Genomic DNA, 21324 nt, shown 5'->3' on the forward strand with positions numbered 1-21324 from the left:
TATGCCTTAGAATTGATATCAACAGCAGTAAGGGAGATGCAATTGGGGTTAAGTGATTTGCCCAGGGTAACACAATTAAGAAATTTCTGAGACTAGATTTGAATTCAGGCTGTTCCTTTAAAATGTTAGTTCTAAGCAAAGACTTGCTATGTAGGGGTAGGAGGATGGATATCTGGAAATGAAATTATATACAAAACAAAAAGCATCAATTAACAACACAGTGAGAAAGTTGAATGAGACAATTTAAAAGATCAATTCCTACTCCATTTCCCAGGATTTCTAAGAAATCAGCCCTTTGACAAGTAGATTATAGAATTGTGAATTATGTTGTTACTACTAATAATCAGCACACATTTTAGAATATTCTGGAATCTAATTTGATCTTTTGATTTTCTTGAATGAATATGACCTTGGTGTTCCTTATTTAGTGATTTTTGTTAAGTTCTCTAAAAGACTTAAAGCAAAAATAACTTTAGTGGAATCCTAATTCCAAATTTTCCTCCTTTGAAGGTCCATCTTAGTGCTAAATCATGAGAACAACAATTTGGGATAGTTCAAAGTTTAGCAAGATGGATATTTACTGTATTAAATCATACACTTTCCCCTGTTTTGCCCACAGATTTTTTTTATACTTAAATAATGAACACCTGTCAGCATTCAGCTCAGAATATAATTTTCTTCTTCTTGCAGGCTAATGTGGCTATCAGCATGATGTTCTCTTTCATAATTAAGTCTTTAAGGCTTGTTAGGAGTGGTTCAAGAGATGTGAATAGTAGTCAGGCATTCTTCCATTTGCTTGCAGGAAAAAGAGGCTTAATTAGACATAGAATACATCTCTTTAACCAAATGTTCAAGTTCTTGACTGCTGCTATTATATAGACTGGTAAGAGGTCACACCACATGGATAAAATAAAAATTACATTTTCTCAAAAAAAGGATTTATGAGGGACATGAGTTTTTTAAAACATTTTCTCTAATAACTTAAAAACAGCCATAGAAACATAATATACAAAGTAATTCTATACAACAAACTTATTAAGTATGTATTATGCATATAATATTCTAGACATCAAAATAAAAAAAAAGAAAAATGATGTATACCTTGTTGTCAAAGAATTATATAGTCTGTTAGGGGATATGGAATATTTGTAAGAAGTAAAGGTAGCAAAGGACTATATTTCCAAGGATGCTTGGGCCCAGAGCACAAATGGTCTTTGGGAGAACAAGAATTCTAGTTCTTATAAGGTATGATGGTAGAAGAAATTGATTGTACCAGGGAATTGAGAAGGGGCACAATCAAGATTCCTGATAAAAAGACAAGACCTACATTTGATGTCCAAGTGTAAGACTCAAAAGAACCATAACAAGATGAGTAAGAAAGAGAAAATTTAAGGGTTTCAATAGGTCAAACTATGATTTCCTATGTGGAAAATTGATACTTGTAATTCTTAAAAAATTTTTATTGTCAATATTGGAGCAGTTAGAAGGAGTATACATACAGTGGATGAGGTGTGGATGGGATGAAGTGGAGAGCAAAATGAATTAAAAACCAGAATCCTTCTATATGTTGTTTACAAGAAACACAATTGAGATAGGGAAACACACACAGAGTAAAGGTCAAGGGCTAGAGTGGAATTTATTATACATTATCTTAAAGAAAGTAGGAGTAGCAATTATGATCTCAGACAAAGCTAAAACAAAAATAAATCTGATTAAGAGAGATAAGAAAGGAAATTACATACTTGCTAAAATTAAGTAATAGTAATACTAAACAAATATGCACTAAATGGTAAAGCCCCTGAATTTTTAGAGAAGTTAAATAAGCTTCAAGAGGAAATAGACAGTAACACTATATTAGTAGGGGATCTCAATTTTTCTCTTTCAAAGCTAGATGAATAAAACATAAACCAGAAAGAAGTAAAGGAAGTGAATGACATTTTAGAAAAGTTAGAACTATAAGATCTCTGGAGAAAATTGAATGGGAACAGAAAGGAATTTACCTTTTAGTACATGGCACCTACACAAAAATTGACCATGTATTAGGGCATAAAAACTTCACAATTAAATCCAAGAAAGCAGAAATAATAAACACATCTTTTCCAGATAACAATGCAATAAAATGATAATAAACAATGGTCTGTGGAACGACAAATTAAAATTTAATTGGAAACTAAATAATATAATTCTAAAACAGGAGTGAGTCAAAGAATAAATTATAAAAACAACCAATAATTTCATTAAAGAGAATGAGTAAGAAGATAACATATCAAAATTTATGGGATACAGCCAAAGCAGTACTTACAGAAACTATAAACACTTACATCAGTAAAATAGAGAAAAAAGCAGACCAATGAATTGGGTATACAATTTAAAAAACTATAAAATGAACAAATTAAAAATCCCTAATTAAAGACTAAATTGAAAATTGAAAAAAGGCTCTTTTCAGCCAGAAGAGAAAAAAACAGAGAAAGAAAATTATAGGACAATTTCATTAAAGAACATAGATATAAGAATTTCAAATAAAATACCAGGAAGGAGATTTTAGCAATATAGTACTAGGATCATTCACAATGACCAGGTGGGATTTAAACCAGGAATGCAAAGGTGTTTTAATATTAGGAAAATATCAGTATAATTGGCCATACCAATAACCAAATTAACACAAATGACAGATATTATCTGAATAGATGCAGAAAAAGCCTTTGACAAAATACAACACCTATTCCTACTAAAAACACATGAAAACATAAGAATAAACGGTCCATTCCTTAAAATGATAAATAACTATCTAAAATCATCTACAATGTGGATAAACTAGAAGCCTTCCCAATAAAATCAAAGGTGAAGCAAAGATGCCACTCTTATTTAATATTGTATTAGAAATCCTGCTTTTGGCAATAATAAAATAAAAAGAAATTGAAGGACATGTACAACTGGGAGAAAACTCTTTGCATCAATCTTTGAATCTGGTCAGGTTTCTACTCTGCATAAACTGATTAGTTAAGTGTCTCTAAACAGAAAGGAGAGGGAGTTCAGTTTCCTGACCTCACAGGGCTAGAATAAAATAATGCAATATAGTTCTCCTAATTCCCATAATAGAATAACATTTTCTTACAAGACTGAAATTGTAGACCCCTTAATTGGATAGAACGGGAACTAAACTAGCTCCAGAATTGAATCACAAGATGGAATTAGTATTTCAGTCATCTGCGATTAACCACTTGCTGTTCTAATCCATTTGCTTTCCTAATTTCCTCACTGCCCTTATTGGGCATATTTTCTAAATATATGTGGAACCTCCCACTCTTTTTTTGTCATTGTTATAACTCAGGCTGTATCTTTTGCCCATGGGTAGCTAGCTATTACTAGCATATACAATTACCTTTACTTATGAAAACTCCCCAATGTTGAGATACCCTAAAATTTCTCCCATCTCTTTTATGGTCATTTATTGGTTTATTGTCATTTTGTGGTGTATATAGGGTCAATTGTCTCATCTTCTCTTTTCTTTGTCCCTATCATCCACCTTAGAATCAATTCTAGTCTTCTTTTTTTTCAAATGAAAGTAGAGTTTTCAACCACTTAGTAGGTGGCACTACTAATCTAAATTAGCCTTAAGAATGAGGTCCCCCATTAATATGTAGTTCTGAAATAATGAGTATGTACTGTTTATTCATTGTTTTTATTCAACATGCTTCCCATTGGAGACTTCCATCCTTATCTAGGAAAAATCAGAATCATAATCCTTATTTTCTATGTGTCTGGTAGTTAACTCATCCTAATGGATGAAAGACACAGAGAGAGAAGTACAAAGGAAGGATTAATGAAATCATATACTGTATCTTATGATAGTAATTACAGTTCATAATTGTCCTGGACAATCAAATTCAGTGACTTACTTTTTTGTTTCATTTCTTATATCACAGTATAATAATAACTTGATAGCACAGGTGTTATGAGAGCATAAAGTGTTTTGTAAACTTAACCTTGTGGTAAAAACGTTAATGACAAGGATGTAGTCATCAGCCAGCAGTTAAACATCTGAGAAACAGCCATCCATAACACATTATTCAACTTGGAATTAAACAAGGAGAATGACTGCCACAAAGTCCATATGCCTAAAAGTCAAACATTTTACTCATAGGAAAATGTTTTGTGTCATTTTTTTCAGCACTCATATGTATAAACTGGTAGCATTATTTCTCATTCAATAACCCCCCCACACACTTATCTAATTTTTAAAAACTTTGATTAGAAGTTGCAGGACATAGACAGCTGGGTGGCTGAGTGGATTGAGAGCCAGAACCAGAGACAGGAGGTCCTGGGTTCAAATTTGACCTCAGACACTTCCTAGCTGTGGGACCCTGGGCAAGTCACTTAACCCTCATTGCCTAGCCCTTACCACTCTTCTACCTTAGAGTCCACACAGTATTGATTCTAAGATGGAAGGTAAGGGTTAAAAAATATAATGTCTACCTTCTGCAAAAGATAAAAAAAATTAAATTAAAACCTTAAAAAAAAAGTTGCAGGACAGAAGGAAAGATAGGAGCTATTAGGGATAGTCACATTGACAGCACCATAAAATGAAAGCATACAAAATACAAACTATTAAAAAAAAAGAGGTCATGATATAAAAGTGAAGAAATTCTCAGTCATTTAGCAAAAGAAGAGGAGGAAAAGCATTTTATAAAATGCCTGTTAGAGAGAGCTTATGGAACCATGTATAGAGTGCCAGTCCTGGAGTTAGGAAGATCCGAGTTCAAATTTAACCTCAAAACACTAGCTGTGTGATACTGAGCAAGTCACTTAATCTCAGTTATAAAATGGGGATAAAAATAACACCTACCTTATAAAGTTGCTGTTAGTACCAAATGAGATAATATTTGTAAGAGTTCTTAACATTGGCCTGGGCTAGAGAAGAATGCTTTTAGGTGCTAGAGAAGAATGCTTTTCCCCTTTCTTTTCCCCTTACTATGCATCAGATCCTGTGCTAATCTTTTTTTTTTAAACTTATTATCCTATTTAATAATGAAGGAGATATACTACCTGATATACCTCAATTGAAACCAACAAGAAGGTTCAATGGCTGAGAGGGTGACGCAGCAAAGCACTGTGGAGTGCTTAGGGTGTGATGGAGCACAAAAGACAACGCGGCCATCCAATGCAGCTGAGGAAGTCTCCAGGTGTAACGACTTTTCGTGCCACTGGACCCAGGCTTCCAACGCTGAGAGAGTGAGACTGTCTCTGTGCGTTGGCTTTTCCACTTAAATCTCCTTCACACACCAGTGTCTTTGTGCACACTCATCTACATCACATATGAAAGCGCACAAAGACAATCGTCATCCTCGGTTACTATACCTCAATTAATCTTAACAACTTCACTGTAGATAGTACAATAATATATGTTCATTATGCTTATAGAATATCTTTGTGAGTTGTGGCTAAGGAGTTCATTTATTTTCAATATCAGAATTTGTTGGTGATATTTGATGCAAACATTTTCTCCACTATTATTTATCTTATAAATTTGTTTTTACCTCCTATTAATGAAAATGCATATTAATTTTACATAGTCAAAGTTTTCTATTTTATCTTTATGTTCTACTCTAAACATTTATTATGTGATTATAATTCATGTTGATAGATTCTTTTTTCTTTTTTCTTCTACAGAATGGTCTGCCCTCAGGGAATAACAGATATGTTTTCAATGGCGATTTTGTAGATAGAGGGAAAAATTCCATGGAGGTACTAATGGTCCTATTTGCATTGTTTCTTGTCTTTCCTAATGATGTGTATTTGAACAGAGGGAACCATGAAGATTTTCTAATGAACCTGAGGTAATGTTAGCTGTCTTCTCTGCTTTGATTTGTGTCCTGTGAAAATCTTCTTTTCATTTTCTTATATGCACATTCTATTTATTTTTTTATTTTTAGTTAGAATATTTTCCCATGGTTACATGATTCATGATTCCTCCCCATCCCTCTGCTCTTTCCTCCCCACTCCCAAAGCTGACAAGCAATTCCACAGGGTTATACATGTATCATTGTTCAAAACCTATTTCCATGTTATTCATATTTGCAGTAGAGTGATCTTTTAACATCAAAACCCTAATCATAACCCTTTTGAACTATATGATTGATCATATGTTTTTCTTCTGGATTTCTGTTTCTACAGTTCTTTCTCTGGATGTGGATAGCATTCTTTTTCATAAGTTCCTCTGGATTGTCCTAGCTCATTGCATTGCTACCAGTAGAGAAGTCCATTACATTTGATTGTGCCATAATGTATCAGTCTCTGTGTACAATGTTCTCCTGGTTCTGCTCCTTTTGCTCTGTATCAATTCTTGGAGGTCATTCCAGTTCACATGGAATTCCTCCAGCTCATTATTCCTTTTAGCACAATCATATTCAATCACCAACATATACTACAATTTGTTTAGCCATTTCCCAATCGATGGACACCCCCTCATTTTCCAATTTATTTTTGTACACACATTTTTCCTTATTATCTCTTTAGGGCACAAACCCAGCAGTGGTATGGCTGAATCAAAGGATAGGCCTTCTTTTCCAGCCCTTTGGGCATAGTTCCAAAGTGCCTTTCAGAATGGTTGGATCAATTCACAGTTCCACCAGCAGTACATTAGTGTCCCAATTTTACTACATCCCCTCCAACATTTATTATTTTCCTTTACTGTCCTATTGGTCAATCTTCTAGGTATGAGGTGGTGTCTAAGAGTTGTTTTTATTTGCATTTCCCCAACCAGGAAGTATTTAGAACACTTTTCATGTGATTATTGATAGTTTTTATTTCATTGTGTTAAAACTGCCTATTCATGTCCCTTGAATATTTGTTGATTGGGGAATGGCTTGATTTTTTGTAAATTTGATTGAGTTTCTTATATATTTGGGAAATTAGACCTTTGTCAGAGAGTTTTGTTATAAAAATTCTCCTAGTTTGTTGCTTTCCTTCTAATTATGGTTGCATTGGTTTTGTTTGTACAAAACCTTTTTAATTTATTATAATCAAAGTCATTAATTTTACATTTTTCAGTGTTTTCTATATCTTGCTTGGTATTATATTCCTTCCTTTCCCACAGATCTGACAGGTATACTATTCTATGTTCACCTAATTTATTTATGATTTCACTCTTTATAGGTAAGTCATATACCTTGATCTAAACCTAATTTTTCCCAGACTGTTTTCCCATTTTCCCAGCAATTTTTGTCAAATATTGAGTTCTTGTCCCCAAAGCTGGGATCATTGGGTATATCAAACACTAGCTTTCTGAGGGTATTTTATCCCTAGTCAATTCCACTGATCCACCCTTCTGTGTCTTAGCCAGTACAATATTGTTTGGATGACCACTGCTTTATAGTACAGTTTAAGATCTGGTACTGCTAGGCCCCCATTCTTCACATTTTGTTTTCATTATTTCCCTTGATATTCTTGATCTTTTGTTCTTCCATATTAACTTTTTTATAATTTTTCTAATTCTATAAAAAAGTGGTTTTTTTTTTTGTAGTTTGATAGGTATGGCACTGAATAAGTAGATTCATTTGAGTAGAATGGTCATTTGTATTATATTAGCTCATCCTATCCAGGATCAATTAATGTTTTTCCTATTGTTTAGATCTAATTTAATTGTGTGAAAGGTGTTTTGTAGTTGTGTTCATATAATCCCTGTGTTTATCTTGGCAGGTAGATTCCTAAATATTTTATATTGTCTTGAGTGATTTTAAATGGAGTTTCTCTTTCTAACTCCTGCTACTGAGTTTTGTTGGAAATATTTAGAAATTCTGATGATTTATATAGGTCTATCTTGTACCCTGCTAAAGTTGTTATTTCCACTAGACTTTTAGTTGATTTTCTGGGGTTCTTTAAGTATCCCATTATATTATTTGCAAAGAGTAATAGTTTAGTTTCCTCATTGCCTACTTTAATCCTATTAATTTATTTTTCTTCTCTAATTTCTATAGCTAGTGTTTCTAGAACAATTTTAAATAATAGAAGTGATAACAGGTATCCTTGCTTCACTCCTGATCTTATTGGGAAGGCTTGTAGCTTGTCCCCATTGTAGACCATACTTGATGATGGTTTTAAATATATACTGTTTATTATTTTGAGGAATTGCCCTTCTATTTCTATACTTTCTAGAGTTTTCAATAGGAGTGGGTATTATATTTTGTGAAAGGTTTTTTCTGCATCTATTGAAATAGTCATGTGATTTCTGTTGATTTGATTATTGATATGGTCAATTATGTGGATGGTTTTCATAATATTAAACTATCCTTGTATTCCTTGTATAAATCCCACCTGATCATAGTGAATAATCCTCATGATAACTTGCTGGAATCTTTGCTAGTATTCTCTTTAAAATTTTTGTATCTATGTTCAGTAAGGAGATTGGTGTGTACTTTTCTTTCTCTGTTTTTGATCTGCCTGGATTTGGAATCAGTATCATATTTTTGTCATAAAAGGAATTTCATAAAATTCCTTCTTTTCTTATTTTGTCAAATAATTTGTATAGTATTAGGATTAGCTGTTCTTTAAATGTTTGATCGAATACACTTGTGAATCAATCTGGACCTGTCTTTCCTTAGGAAGTTCCTTTATGACTTGTTCAATTTCTTTTTCTGAGATGGGCTTATTTAAGTATTCCATTTCCTCTTTTGTTAATCTAGACGATTTATATTTTTATAAATATTCACCCACTTCACCTAGATTGTCATATTTATTGATATATAATTGGTCAAACTAGTTCTTAATAATTATCTTAATTCACTCTTCATTAGATGTGAGATAACCCTTTTCATCTTTAATATTGTTAATTTGATCTGCTTTCTCTTTTTTTTTTATTAGATTAACTAGGACTTTATCTATTTTATTTGTTTTTTTTCAAAGTAGCAGCTCCTAGTCTTATTTATTAATTCAATAGTTCTTTTACTTTGAATTTGATTAATTTCTACTTTAATTTTTTAAGATTTCCAATTTAGTTTTTATCAGGGGATTTTAACTTTGTTCTTTTTTCTAATTTTTTAAGTTGCAATCCCAATTCATTGATCTCCTCCCTCTCTATTTTGTTGGTATAGGCACTCAGCAATATAAATTTTCCCTTGAGTATTGCTTTGGCTGTATCCCATACATTTTGATATGTCGTCTCCTCATTGTCATTCTGTTTAATGAATTCCGTAATTGTTTCTATTCTTATTTGACCCACCAGTTTTGAAGAATTAGATTATTTAGTTTCCAATTAATTTTAAATTTGCCTTTTCATGGATGCTTATTAATTATAATTTTTATCACATTATGTACTGAACAAGTTACATTTATTATTTCTGCTTTTCTGCATTTGTTGGCAATATTTCTATGCCCTAGTACATGGTCAGTCTTTGTCTATGAACCATGTACTGTTGATAAGAAGGAAAAGGAAAAAAATTCCTTTTTATCCCTGTTCAGTTTTCTTCAGATATCTATTAACTCTAATTTTTGTAGCATTTCATTTACTTTCCTTACTTCTTTCTTTATTTTTTGGTTCAATTTATCTAGATCTGAAAGGGGAAGGTTGTATGTCCCACTAGTATGGTCTTATTATCTATTTCCTCATTGAGCTCCTTCAATTTTTCCTTTAGAAATCTACACGCTATACCATTTGGTGCATAAATGTTTAGCAATGATATTACTTCATTGTTTCTAGTACCTTTTAACAAAATGTAATTCCCTTCCTTATCTCTTTTAATCAGATCAATTTCTACTTTGTCTTTGTCTGGTATCATGATTGCTACTCCTGCTTTTTTTTTTTTTTACTTTAGATGATGTATAATAAATTCTGCTCCAGCCTTTTTACCTTGAATATGTGTTTGTCACCCTGCCTCAAATGTGTTTCTTATAAACAATATATAGTAGGATTCTGGTTTTTAATCCACTCTGCTATCTGCTTCTGTACACATTAAGCATGATGATTACTTACTGTGTATTGCTCTCCATAGTATTATCCCCTTTAGATCCTGCTCTATTCCCTTTCACTCTGTTCCTCCTCACCAGCATTTTGCTTTTTGTCATACCTCCAGTTTCCCCTCCATTCAATTACTCCCTGCTTCCCTTGTCTTCTTCCCCTTCTGCTTCTCTCTAGAGTAAGATGGAATTTTATATCCCACTGAATATACTTGTTTTTCCCTCTCTGAACCAATTTCAATGAATAAAGTTTAAGCATTGCCTGTCACCATTCTTATCCTCCCCTCCCTGTCAGTCCATTTTTACACTGTATTGATTTTTCTCTCCTCCTTATGTTATGTAATTTATTCTATATTTTCTTCCTCTTCCCTTTTCTCTCAATGCAATCCTCTCTTTCAGCCTTTGATTGATTTTTTACATGTCATTCATATGCATACATATCATATCATATATACATATCATTTCATGTCTTCACATTTATATATACATCATATTATCATATTTATTATATCATAATCAGCTTACTTTCCCACCTTCTTTCTAATTAAATTCCTTCTATTTTCTCTATTACTAAGAGTAATTTTTGATAATTACAGAAATCCTCTTTCCATGTAGACATATAAAAAGTTTTACCTTAATGACTCCCTTAAATTTTCTCTTTCCTATTTACCTTTCTGGGCTTCTCTTGTGTCTTGTATTTGACCTTTAAATTTTTTGTTTGTCTGGATTATTCATCAGGAGTGCTTGGAAATCTTCTGTCTTATTGAATGACCATTTTTTTCCACTGAAAGAATACACTCAGTTTCGCTGAATAGGTGACTCTGGGTTATAAACCCAAATCTTTCACCTTCCTGAATATTATATTCTTTACCTTTCAATCCTTTAATGTAGAAGCTGCTAGTTCCTGTGTGATCCTGATTGTAGCTCCATAGTATTTGGATGGTTTCTTTTTGGCTGTTTGAAGTATTTTTTTTCTTGACTTGGTGGCTCTTGAATTTAGCTATTTCATTCCTGGAAGTTGTCATTTGAGGATTTCTTTCTGGAGGCAATCTGTGAATTCTTTCTATTTCAATTTTATTTTCTTGTTCAAGGAACTCTGGGCAGTTATCTTTGATAATTTCTTGTAATATGATGGCCAATGTTTTTTCTTCATCATGGCTTACAGGTAGTCCAATAATTCTCATATTGTCTCTGCTAGATCTATTTTTTAGGTCAGTTGTTTTATCAATAAGATATTTCATGTTTTCCTCTGTTTTTTTTTTTTAATTCCTTTGATTTTGCTTTAATGTTTCTTAATTTCTCATAAAATCATTAATTTTTATATGGTCAATTCTGATTTTTAAGGCCTGGTTTTCCTGTGTCCGTTTTTGGTTCTCCTTTTTAAATTGGCCCATTTCTTCTTGCATCACTTTTATTTCTTCTTGCATATTCCTTCTTCTTGTGTCACTTTCCTTTCTTCTTGCATCACTTTCTTTTATCTTCTTCACGTTTCCTCTCCCTCCCTTAATTGCTTTTTGAAGTCTTTTTTGAGCCCTTCCAGACTCCGTGTCTAATCCATAATTTTCTTTTGCATTTTCTATGTATTTCCTTTGCTTTCAATGCCACCTTCTGTCTTTACCTTGCTTTTTTGTCTCCATAAAAATTCTTTATAGTTAGGTGCTTTTTTGTTGTTTTCTCATTTTCCCTAATTATAGGTAGGCTCTGTTTTCTGGAAAGTTGGAGTGCCCTCCTAAACTTCAGTCTTTCCTTGATTCTAATTTTGGATTATTTTCTGGGTTGTTACTAGTTTACCATATAGTCTGGGGGCTGAGAGCTCTGAGAGCCCCCTCCCTATGCTAATTCAATTGACCCTTCAGATGCTGATAGCTTAAAGACTTTCCTTAGTCTTAAAGGCTTTTGATCTCAGTCTGAACTTGATCAGTTCAGGGGCTGATCAAATTCTAGCCCCAGGCTTAGGCTCAAGTTTTTGGTCTCAAAGTGTTCCAGATTCAATCAGGCATGCCCAGACTGGGATTTCTGGCTTCACTCTGGGCCCATGTGCATGGCCCCCTTCAGTCCAGATTGCACTGGGCTGGGTCTCTGGACTTTTCCACAGATTTGACATTTCAAGGGGCGTGAGTTGGCTTGGACCTCTATTTGTCCTGGCAGGATCTCAGGATCTGACTTAGCTAAAGCTTAAGTTTGGAAACTATGAGAGCAGATGTGGGGTGGGAGAGGGGTGGTGGGGTTGTGGTTTGCTCTAGGCTTGCTCTTCACTCACTCCTATCCCTTCTGTTAGCTCTGCTCCCCTCTCACCTCAGATGCCCAGATGGTCTCTGCCTACTTTTTGGGTTTTACTTTTTTATTTTAAAGGTTATTTCACTCTGTCTCCTTGTTGGTTCTTTTAATCCTGTATTTGTTTTGTGGCTATATATTACTCTTGGTCAGAGAGGATTTTTGTGGTGAAATAGTGCTGCTATTCTAGTTACTCTTCCACTTTGGCTCCCTCTCCATGAACATTCTTAACATTGTGAAAGGTCCTGAAATTTGCACCATCCAAAATGAGTGACCTAGAGTTAGAAGAAATAGAACTTAGAGGTGACCAGATGAGGAAACTGAGGTGTTGGAAAGTTAAATGGCTCACACCTAAAATTTGAACAGGTACATGCTAGATCAAGCTGTGGTCCAGGCTGAGAGAGTAGATAGAAGTTGGGTAGAATCATTCCAGCTTCTGATTTTTGTACCTCAAACATTTACTTTGTTATCAATGTCTTCCTATTAGCTTAAGAAAATTTTATAATGTAATAATAGCCTTTGGCTTAGTTTTTTGGTATATGTGAGACTCACTTAAAACTCGATTTGCTTATGTAAACCCCTCCCCCCAATTTAAACAAAATAAATTAAAATTTGAGAGGTTTCTCAAATGAGCTTATCACTTTTGGGCTCATGAGGATTTTATTCCTTTTGACCCCATCCAGTATTTCGTAGGAAGATTAGAATATGTCGTCTCATGTCTTGGTTTATACAGAAAAGGTAAAAGGTCCTTCAGGCCTGGATGCTTGTGAAGGGGAAAAAATTCCTTATGATAACATTCTTTTTTATTATGTTTATACTCTGTGAAAGTCAAGGCCAGAAATAAAAACAAAATCAAAGAATAAAATAGTAACAAAATGGGTATTCCAGAATGCCTTACTAGCGCATGGCTCCTTAAAGATATTCAGTGTATAGTTGTATCAATATTAGTACTCTTTCAATTGATGTAGCCCCTCAGTGACTGAGCAGGTGATTTTAAGAGCTGTTTTGGCCATATGGTTCACCAATTAGTAGGCAGCTTTTAGGATTGAATGTTTTTGCTTAACTAGGCTAGTCCTGAGGTGACTATTCTGTGGGGCCGGTACTCAAAGCATCTCAGTATAACCTTTAATAATCCATAGTCATCTCTCAGAGAAGGATTTTCAGAGAAGTGGCCCTGTCACCTGTTACATGTGCATTTATAGAGTTGGTGTTGTTCTTCTATCAGCAGTTTTAGCCTTTTGGTTTCATTTCCCCTTTACACCCTTAAAATTTTTTGAGGACCTCAAAGAACTTTTGTTTATGTGGACTATATCTAAGAGTTGCTGGTAGAGCTGATCCAACAATTGTTTTCCCAAAATGGGTGATACATTTTTAAATTTAGTCTGCATTAATAATACTTTCTCTCTAACTTTTAAAAATCTAGATAATCAAAACAGTAAATCATGTCTTGATATTTAGCATTTACCCATTTCTGAGGCCTAAATGTTCACACTGAAAATGTAGCAATTGACCCTGGCAAGCTGTCTCCAGCACATTCCTGATTATATCTATTGTTTACCATTTTAGTGTCTTAGAATTATGACCAAAATAATTTTGGCCTTGTGGATCCTATGAAAGAGTCTAAATGACCCACAAGGGTTTCTAGACCACATTTTGAGAATTATATACCACTGTAGCATTTTAAATGGGTTATTTGAAACTGAGGGAAATTAATGTTGAAAATTATTTTTTATAATTTTACCTCATAGTCAATTCCATTTAAGTATTAATGTTCTTGGGATTTTCACTTAAGACATTTTAAATTGAGCTGGGTTTTTACTGGTAGAACAGTAAAGATTAAGTGGAACATTTTTCTATAAAAATCACATTTAGGAGTCCCGTTGTATTATTACAAAGAATAAAGTCTTCCTGGATAGGTTAAAAAAATGGGTTAGATGAAAAAAATCAAGAAAAGAAAGATGGAAGGGGTAGAGGGAAAAACCAAATAATATTTAGGGAATTACAGTATGGGAAAATACAAAACAAAGAGATTGGAGGAAACTATTTGGCATTGTGGAAAGAATTCTGGTTTCGAATAAGAATACCTGAATTCAAATCCTAATTCAACTATGACTTTGGTGACTTTGGGCAAGTCATTTAATCTTTTGGAGTTTTAATTTCCTCATTTGTTAAATGAAAGGTGGCCTCTGAGGATTTCCCTATGTCTCAGAACTACATAATAGGGATTACGATCTTCCAAGGAGAGTATAATTGACTCTTCTAAGGAAGAAGGCATTTTCTTTGGCCCATGGAAAAGAATGACAATAGGAAGATGTCTGTCATTCATGACTTGGTGAGAGAATCTTCATTGTGATTTTTAAAGGTACAGAGCTTTCACACGGTCAAATCTGAGCTCTTTTATTGACTTGAAATGTGCATATAAGGTACTGAGATGTTCTTGAGACCTTTCAACCCCCCAAATTGCTATTTCTAGAAACTCATGAAGGAACAAATACTGCTGTCAGGAAAACCCCTTGAAATCATCTTGAGTGAGGAACAGCTGGGTAATACAGTGGATAGAGTGCCAGGCTTGGATTTGGGAGGACTTGGGCTCTACTCTGACCTCAGATGCTTCCTAGCTGTGGGACCCTGGGCAAGTCACTTAATCCTGTTTACCTAGCCCTTGCCTTTCTGTCTTAGAGTTGTTATTAAAACAGAAAGTAAGAGTTAAAAAAAAAGAATCTAGAATGATTATAAAGTCCCAGGAAGTAAGATAAAAGATTTAAGGCATAGATAGTATTTTCTGCATTTATCCTATTAGAAAGTTAAAGCTTTACTAGGAAGAAAAGAAAGAAAGATAGAAGAAAGCAAGCATTTATTAAGTACCTACTATGTTCCAGGCTAAGTGGTCTACAAATATTATCTCAATTGATCCTCCCAACAACTCTGGGAGGTAGGTACTATTATTATCCCCATTTTCCCCCATTGGGGGAAACTGAGTCATGCCAAGGTTAAGGGATTTAGCCATGGTCATCTAGCTAATAAGTGTCTGAAGCCACATCCGAACTTAGATCTTCCTGACTCCAAACCCAGCACTCTATCCAATGGGCCAACTAGGTACATCTATAATTGATAGAGAATCTAATAGAAAAAAAATAACACTGGAAGAAAATAGATAATAAGGAAGTTGGTGTAAGTGAACAGGAATTAGGTTTCTGAACCATGGCTTAAGAGTCATTCCTTCGATGGCCCCTGGTTCAGGGATGCTGTTGTTGTTCAGTTGTCTTTAGTCACATCCGACTCTTGGTAGTCCCATTTGGAGTTTTCTTACTAAAGTTACTGGAGTGGTTTGTCGTGTCTTTCTCCAGCTCATTTTAGAGATGAAAAAATGGAGGTAAGCAGGGTTAGGTGACTTGCCTAAGGTCACGTAGCAAGCTGGTGTATTCCTAATGAAAACTGAGAATACATTTGCCCAGAGGTTGGCTAATTACGTCAGGAGGGCCTGAAAACTGAAGGGCGAGAAAAGGACTGAAATCACCTCCCTACCAAGGTACTGTGAAAAGCACGTCTGTAACAGAACATCTATTAAAAGGCTCGACGGCTAACATGGGGCAGCATCTAACGTTTGCAGAGCGTGATCTCCAGTCGCATCATCTCATGTGATCCCCACCACAACCATGTGACTAGGCGCCAGAGGCACAATTAACCCCGACGGCATAGGAAGCCATCCAGAAAGGTTGATGCAGTCACGCCATAACCTATCCGCAGGCACAGCCAAGTGCTTGCTGTGCGCCACGCACAGGCACAGAAGGACAAAGACTAAAAGTCTTCACTCACTGGGGACACCCCAGAGAGGGGAACACGCAGCACAAATGCCAGGAAACACCAAGAGGTGGAGCTCAAGGCAGTCCGGGAAGGAGAGCACGGAAGATTCTATGTGGGAGATGATGTTGGAAGAACCTCCTCATAGAGGAGAGACAAGCAGGAGGGAATTCGCCCTTCGGGAAGTCAGAGAAGGCGATGGAGTCGTGTTTGGGAGGCAGAGAGGAGGCCAGGAGGGCCGCGCTGCCCTGTGCAAAGGGCCCTAAGACAGCTGGAGTCAAGCTGGGCGGGCTTTAAAACTAAGGGAAGGGAGCAGCTGGACGCCGCCCAGCAGTCTTCAGAGCCTGAAGCCTGGGTCGGTCCTTGGGATGACGGACCCAGAACAGAGGACTAAATGCTCTGTCTTCTGAGTGAGTGGTTTTCAGGTGACATCCCTCAACTTACAGTTTCTCCATGCTGTTAGGAACCATAGACAGTGAGTTGGAGGGCAGCGATGCCAGGCCTAGAGTCAGGAGGACCCGGGATCAGATCTGGCCTCAGCTGCTTCCTCTTCAGAGTGGTGTGGCCTGGGCAAGTCACTTGGGCCCAGTGGCCTGGCTCTGGCCAGTTCTCTCTCTTAGACTTGATGCTAAGAGAAGGAGGAAGAGGAGAAGACGAAGAGAAAGAGGAAGAGGAGGAAGATAATGATGACGATGGCTCAGGTGCTTTAGAATACCCACAATTAGTGGACCTGATCGGATGACAACCCAGCAAGAGACTGAAGAGTAGTCAAATTAAGGAGAACTAGAACAGGAGAGAGTGCCATGGAAAGCTAAAAAGGAAAGAGTGGACAACATTGTCAGACGCGGAACTAAAGAGGAGAACTGAAAAAAGACCATCACAGTTGCAAATGAAAAGATCATTGATTGCTTTGTACAGCTTCTGTTCTGTGACGAGGAAAGAAGCCAGATTGCAAAGAACTGAAGACTTAATGAGAGGAGAAGTGAAGCCAGCAAGTTTAGATGCTTTTTTCAAGGAATTTGGCTGTAGGTGTAGGAGAAAGGATTGAAAGCTACATAACCTCAGACTCCAATTTCTGGAATACCGGGCTGCTTCTTAAGTGCGAGGTGTCTGGAGACTGCATAAGATACAGTCAGCAAAGACTATGGAGAAGTTATGAAGTTACGAGAGGAACCAGGAGAGTTTAGTGAATCTAAAGGAGACAAGATCCTACAGGATGGTCAACTGTGCCAAATACTAGAAAGAGGGTGGTGTATAAACAATGAAAAAAAAGACCAGTCCCCTGGTGATTAAAAGATCTGATCTGATTAAAAGGTTGCTGGTCATTTATTATTATTACTTTGGCTTTCTTTTTAAAAAATTAATTTATGTGTCTGTTGGTTACATCAAAATTCCCACATATTGGCCTCTCTCCTTCCCCTCCCTACACTAGAGAAGACATCATTTGGCATACATCTATATGATATCTTTCATGTTTCTTTTTATCAGTTCTTTCTCTAGAGATGGATATTCACAAGTTTTTCTTCAAATACTGATTCTGTAGTTGTAGATAATGTTCTCTTCATTCTACTTATTTTGCTTTTCATAATTTTATGTAGGTCTTTCCATATTGTTTTGAGATTATTCTGCTCATCATTTCTTATGGTGCAGTAATATTCCATCATCATTATATGTCATGACTTGTTCAGCGCTTTCTCAGTTTCCATTTCTTTGCCACCACAAAGAGAGCTGCTATAAATATTTTAGAACATATAGATTCTTTTTTTTCCTGATCATCTTAGGAAATAAACCTAATAGTGGTATTATTAGATCTAAGGCAGTGATGACAAACCTTTTGGAGACAGAGTGCTGGGTCCTACCACACTCCACACCTTCCCCAATGCCATGCTCACCCCCCTTTCCCCCATATAGAATGCTGTATCCCTCCCCCACACCAAGTGCTGGGCATGCCCCCTCCCCATCCCACCCCCAAGAGAGAGAGAAAGCACTCTCACAGGGCTGCTGGGTTGAGGGACAGGTGAAGTGAGGAATATCCTCAGGCATGGTGGGGAGGAGGAGGGGAGCATCTCCTCCAGAGTCCTTCTGCCTTACTAGTAATGAATTGAGGGGGAGGGGAGAAGGGGAGGGTGGCTGAGTGCCCACAGAAGTCTAAGGTATACAGTTTTATAATTCTCTGAGCATAATTCCAGATTGCTCTCCAAAATGGTTGTATCAATTCACAGTTCCACGAACAGTATATTCGTGTCCCCATTTTTCCATATCCCTTTCAACATTTGTAATTTTCCCCTTTTTGTCATTTTAGGTAGTCTGATGTGTGTGAGATAATATCTCTGAATTATTTTAATTTGCATTTCTCTAATCAGTATTGATATAGGGCATTTTTTAATATACCTATAGATGACTTTAATTTCTTCATTCAAAAACTGCCCATAACTTTTGCCCATTTATAAATGGGGGATGACTCTCATTCTTATAAATATGACAAAATTCTTTATATATTGTAGATATGAGATCTCTATCTTAGAGGCTGCCTATGAAGTTCTTACCCCCCCCCCCCATGTTTTCCTTCTGTAAGGGTTAAAATAGGGACTTGACAAAATAAGAAAGCAGCTTTTAATAATTTAAGTTTTAATGAGACTATAGTAGAATTGTAAATTAATATTATGCCTTTAAGCCAGAGGAAAGAAAACTTCTAGCAGCTTTTAATAATTAAATATATATATATATATATGTATATATATAAAGATAGAAAAGAGGAAAGATTACTAATCTTATACCCTATAAATATACCTAAAAGTTCTAAATACCCTACTCTAATTGTCTTCAAGGACAGGATCTTCTTCTTGGCCAGACCAGGCCTAATCTAACCTACTCTAACTAAAATTGATCCACCCATGACTTCCTTGAATAAAATTTTACCTTCAACTGCCAGTCCTAATTCTCAGTCTCCCCTTGCCTCAGAGACAGACTCCTGCTGGCTCAAGGTTCAGAGGCAAAAGACCCCTTCAAAGCTAAAGCCAAAAGCCCTCTCAGTAAGTTCAGGCCCACCTTTATATACCAGCAACTCAACGCCAACCCACACTATCCGCTACTAACCCCCACCAACCAACTGCCCAGCAGGCAATTTCCCCACAACTGCCAGTCCTAACTGTCAGCAACTCACTTACCAACTGTCACCAATTGACTCTCCTACCTGCCAATAACTGACAGCCTCCAACTGATGCTCACTCCTCGTTCTTATTTCCTGTCACTGTAGGCTGGTTAATCCCTGCACATCTCTCTTGTAAGAAGACCTCCAGGTCACCTGTTAAATTAAAGAAATGAAAGAATTCCTTTTTACACTTCTGATTTTGGAAATATTTCTTTCCAAATTATATGTACAAATCATTTGTACAAAAGCTTTTCAATTTTACATACTAAAATTATCTATTTTACATCTTATAATGCGTTCTACCTCTTCTTTACTCATCAATTCTTCTCCTATCTATAAATCCGTTTTGTTCCCTGTTCTAATTTGCTTGTGATATCTCCTTTTATGTCTAGATCATGCACCCATTTTTACCCTGTCTTCATAAATGATGTAAGACAGTTTTATGATCAGCCTGTTCCAATTTCCTCTTAAATCCTTCTGAAGTTCTATTGTATGTACAGTATGTCACTAAATTAAAAAGTGTCATACCATTTTCTAATTGTTTAAATACAACAAGATTTCAAAATCTTTAAGGGCAGGAACTATATCTTAAACTACTTTTGCTTCATATATAGTATTTAGAGGAAGTTTTCTACTTGTAGTAAATAATCAATACCTCCTAAAAACAGTTTTAAACAAAACTTTGTTTCTTATTGTTATTGGGATATGATTTTCAATAAGCCTCTGAATTAATTAATATTTAATTAAACTGTTTACATTCCTATTGCTGTTTTTAGGTATGGCTTCACGAAAGAAATTACATCAAAATATAAGGTAAGAATTTTTCCCCTAATTTCCTTTGGTTTTGTGCATTAATCAAGAATAAAACAAGAAGCATAAATGGAGCTACATTTAGCCAGCCATTCACTCCTCATATCCTAATTGGCACAGTTGGAGCACTGGACCTGGAATCAGGAAGGAAAGAATTCAAATGCAGTTTCAGTCACTATCTCTGTGACTGGGCATGCTTGACCTCTCCTAGCCTGTTTCTTCTTCTGTAAAATGTGGATGATAATAGTACCTGGGATAGCGAGGTGGTGTTTAATGTCCTTAAAACTTATAATTTCTTGCTGAAGACTTCTTAGGTTTTTGAAACCTGCTTAGATTCTTTCTAGATATAGTAATTCCTAAATAAATGACTTAAAATAGGCAAACTTGAAATCTAAGGGTCATTTAAATGATTTCAGTGTGTGGACTGACTCAGTGGAAGAGATTATTTTGTTAAGTGCTGTAATAAATGAGGCAAGATGATAGGATATCCTAACTCATTAATGGAGTCAACTTAGCCAACCAAGTCAAGGCAGAAATGTTTAATACCTAAAAGACTTTTAATTAATGATATATTTTTTTTGCTATTTGTCACTAATAATAATAGGGAAGATGTAGTTCATAGGATTTTAGCTGCAGAGGTGAAAGGGACCTCATAGGCCATGTAGTCCAAGCATATCACTTATCAGAGAAGATGCTGAGGTGTAGTGACTAGCCCAAGGTTACCTTAGTACTAGTGGCAGGATTTGAACCCAGGTACTCTGACACACAAGCCACACTTTTTTCCATTGTACCACTCTCAAAGTGTTTCAACAGAAATAAACTAGGAATCAATATAAAAACACGTATATAAGTTTTATTCAGATAGCAGGAAACAGACCACAATTTTAGGGTGTTTCAAGGTATAGTAATATTGTTCTTTAATTACTACCCTCACAGCAACCCTGTGAGATGTGTCTTTTTGGTAGAATTACTTCTATTCTACTGTTGAGGAAACAACCCCAGAGAAGTTGTGCTTTGTTCATGATAACAGTGATGAAGATGAATCCAGGACTTGGATCCTGTCCATCCTGTCCATCCAGTCCATTGCTCTTTCTGCAATATGCAAAGTGTACAGTAGAATCATGGTTCTTGATTTTAAATGTAATTTTACATATCATCTTTTCAGTAGTGTAATAGAGGGACATGGGTGCAGGGTAGAGTGGGACAAGAAGAAGGATACAAAGAAAAGAAGTACTTTTTCATTAGTTAAAATTATTTATTTTGCTTTGGGCAAGGGGGAAAAGATGCGCCTCCTTTTTCCCTTTGAGGAGCCAGTATTTGATTACAATAGTAACATG

The 21324-nt window shown here is 35.6% G+C and overlaps 1 protein-coding gene across 5 annotated transcripts in view; it reads left to right on the forward strand.

Annotated features, from left to right (window-relative positions):
- PPEF1 (protein phosphatase with EF-hand domain 1) overlaps positions 1-21324 on the forward strand; it is a 233178-nt gene that overhangs the window by 130694 nt on the left and 81160 nt on the right. For all 5 annotated transcript variants that reach the window (XM_056808688.1, XM_016424753.2, XM_007500823.3 and 2 more), the window contains 2 exons: positions 5671-5837; positions 19954-19990. In XM_056808688.1, coding sequence (XP_056664666.1) covers positions 5671-5837; positions 19954-19990 — 204 coding nt within the window. The remainder of the gene's footprint in view (positions 1-5670; positions 5838-19953; positions 19991-21324) is intronic.

This window comes from Monodelphis domestica, chromosome 8, assembly GCF_027887165.1.
Source record: "Monodelphis domestica isolate mMonDom1 chromosome 8, mMonDom1.pri, whole genome shotgun sequence".
NCBI lineage: Eukaryota > Metazoa > Chordata > Mammalia > Didelphimorphia > Didelphidae > Monodelphis > Monodelphis domestica.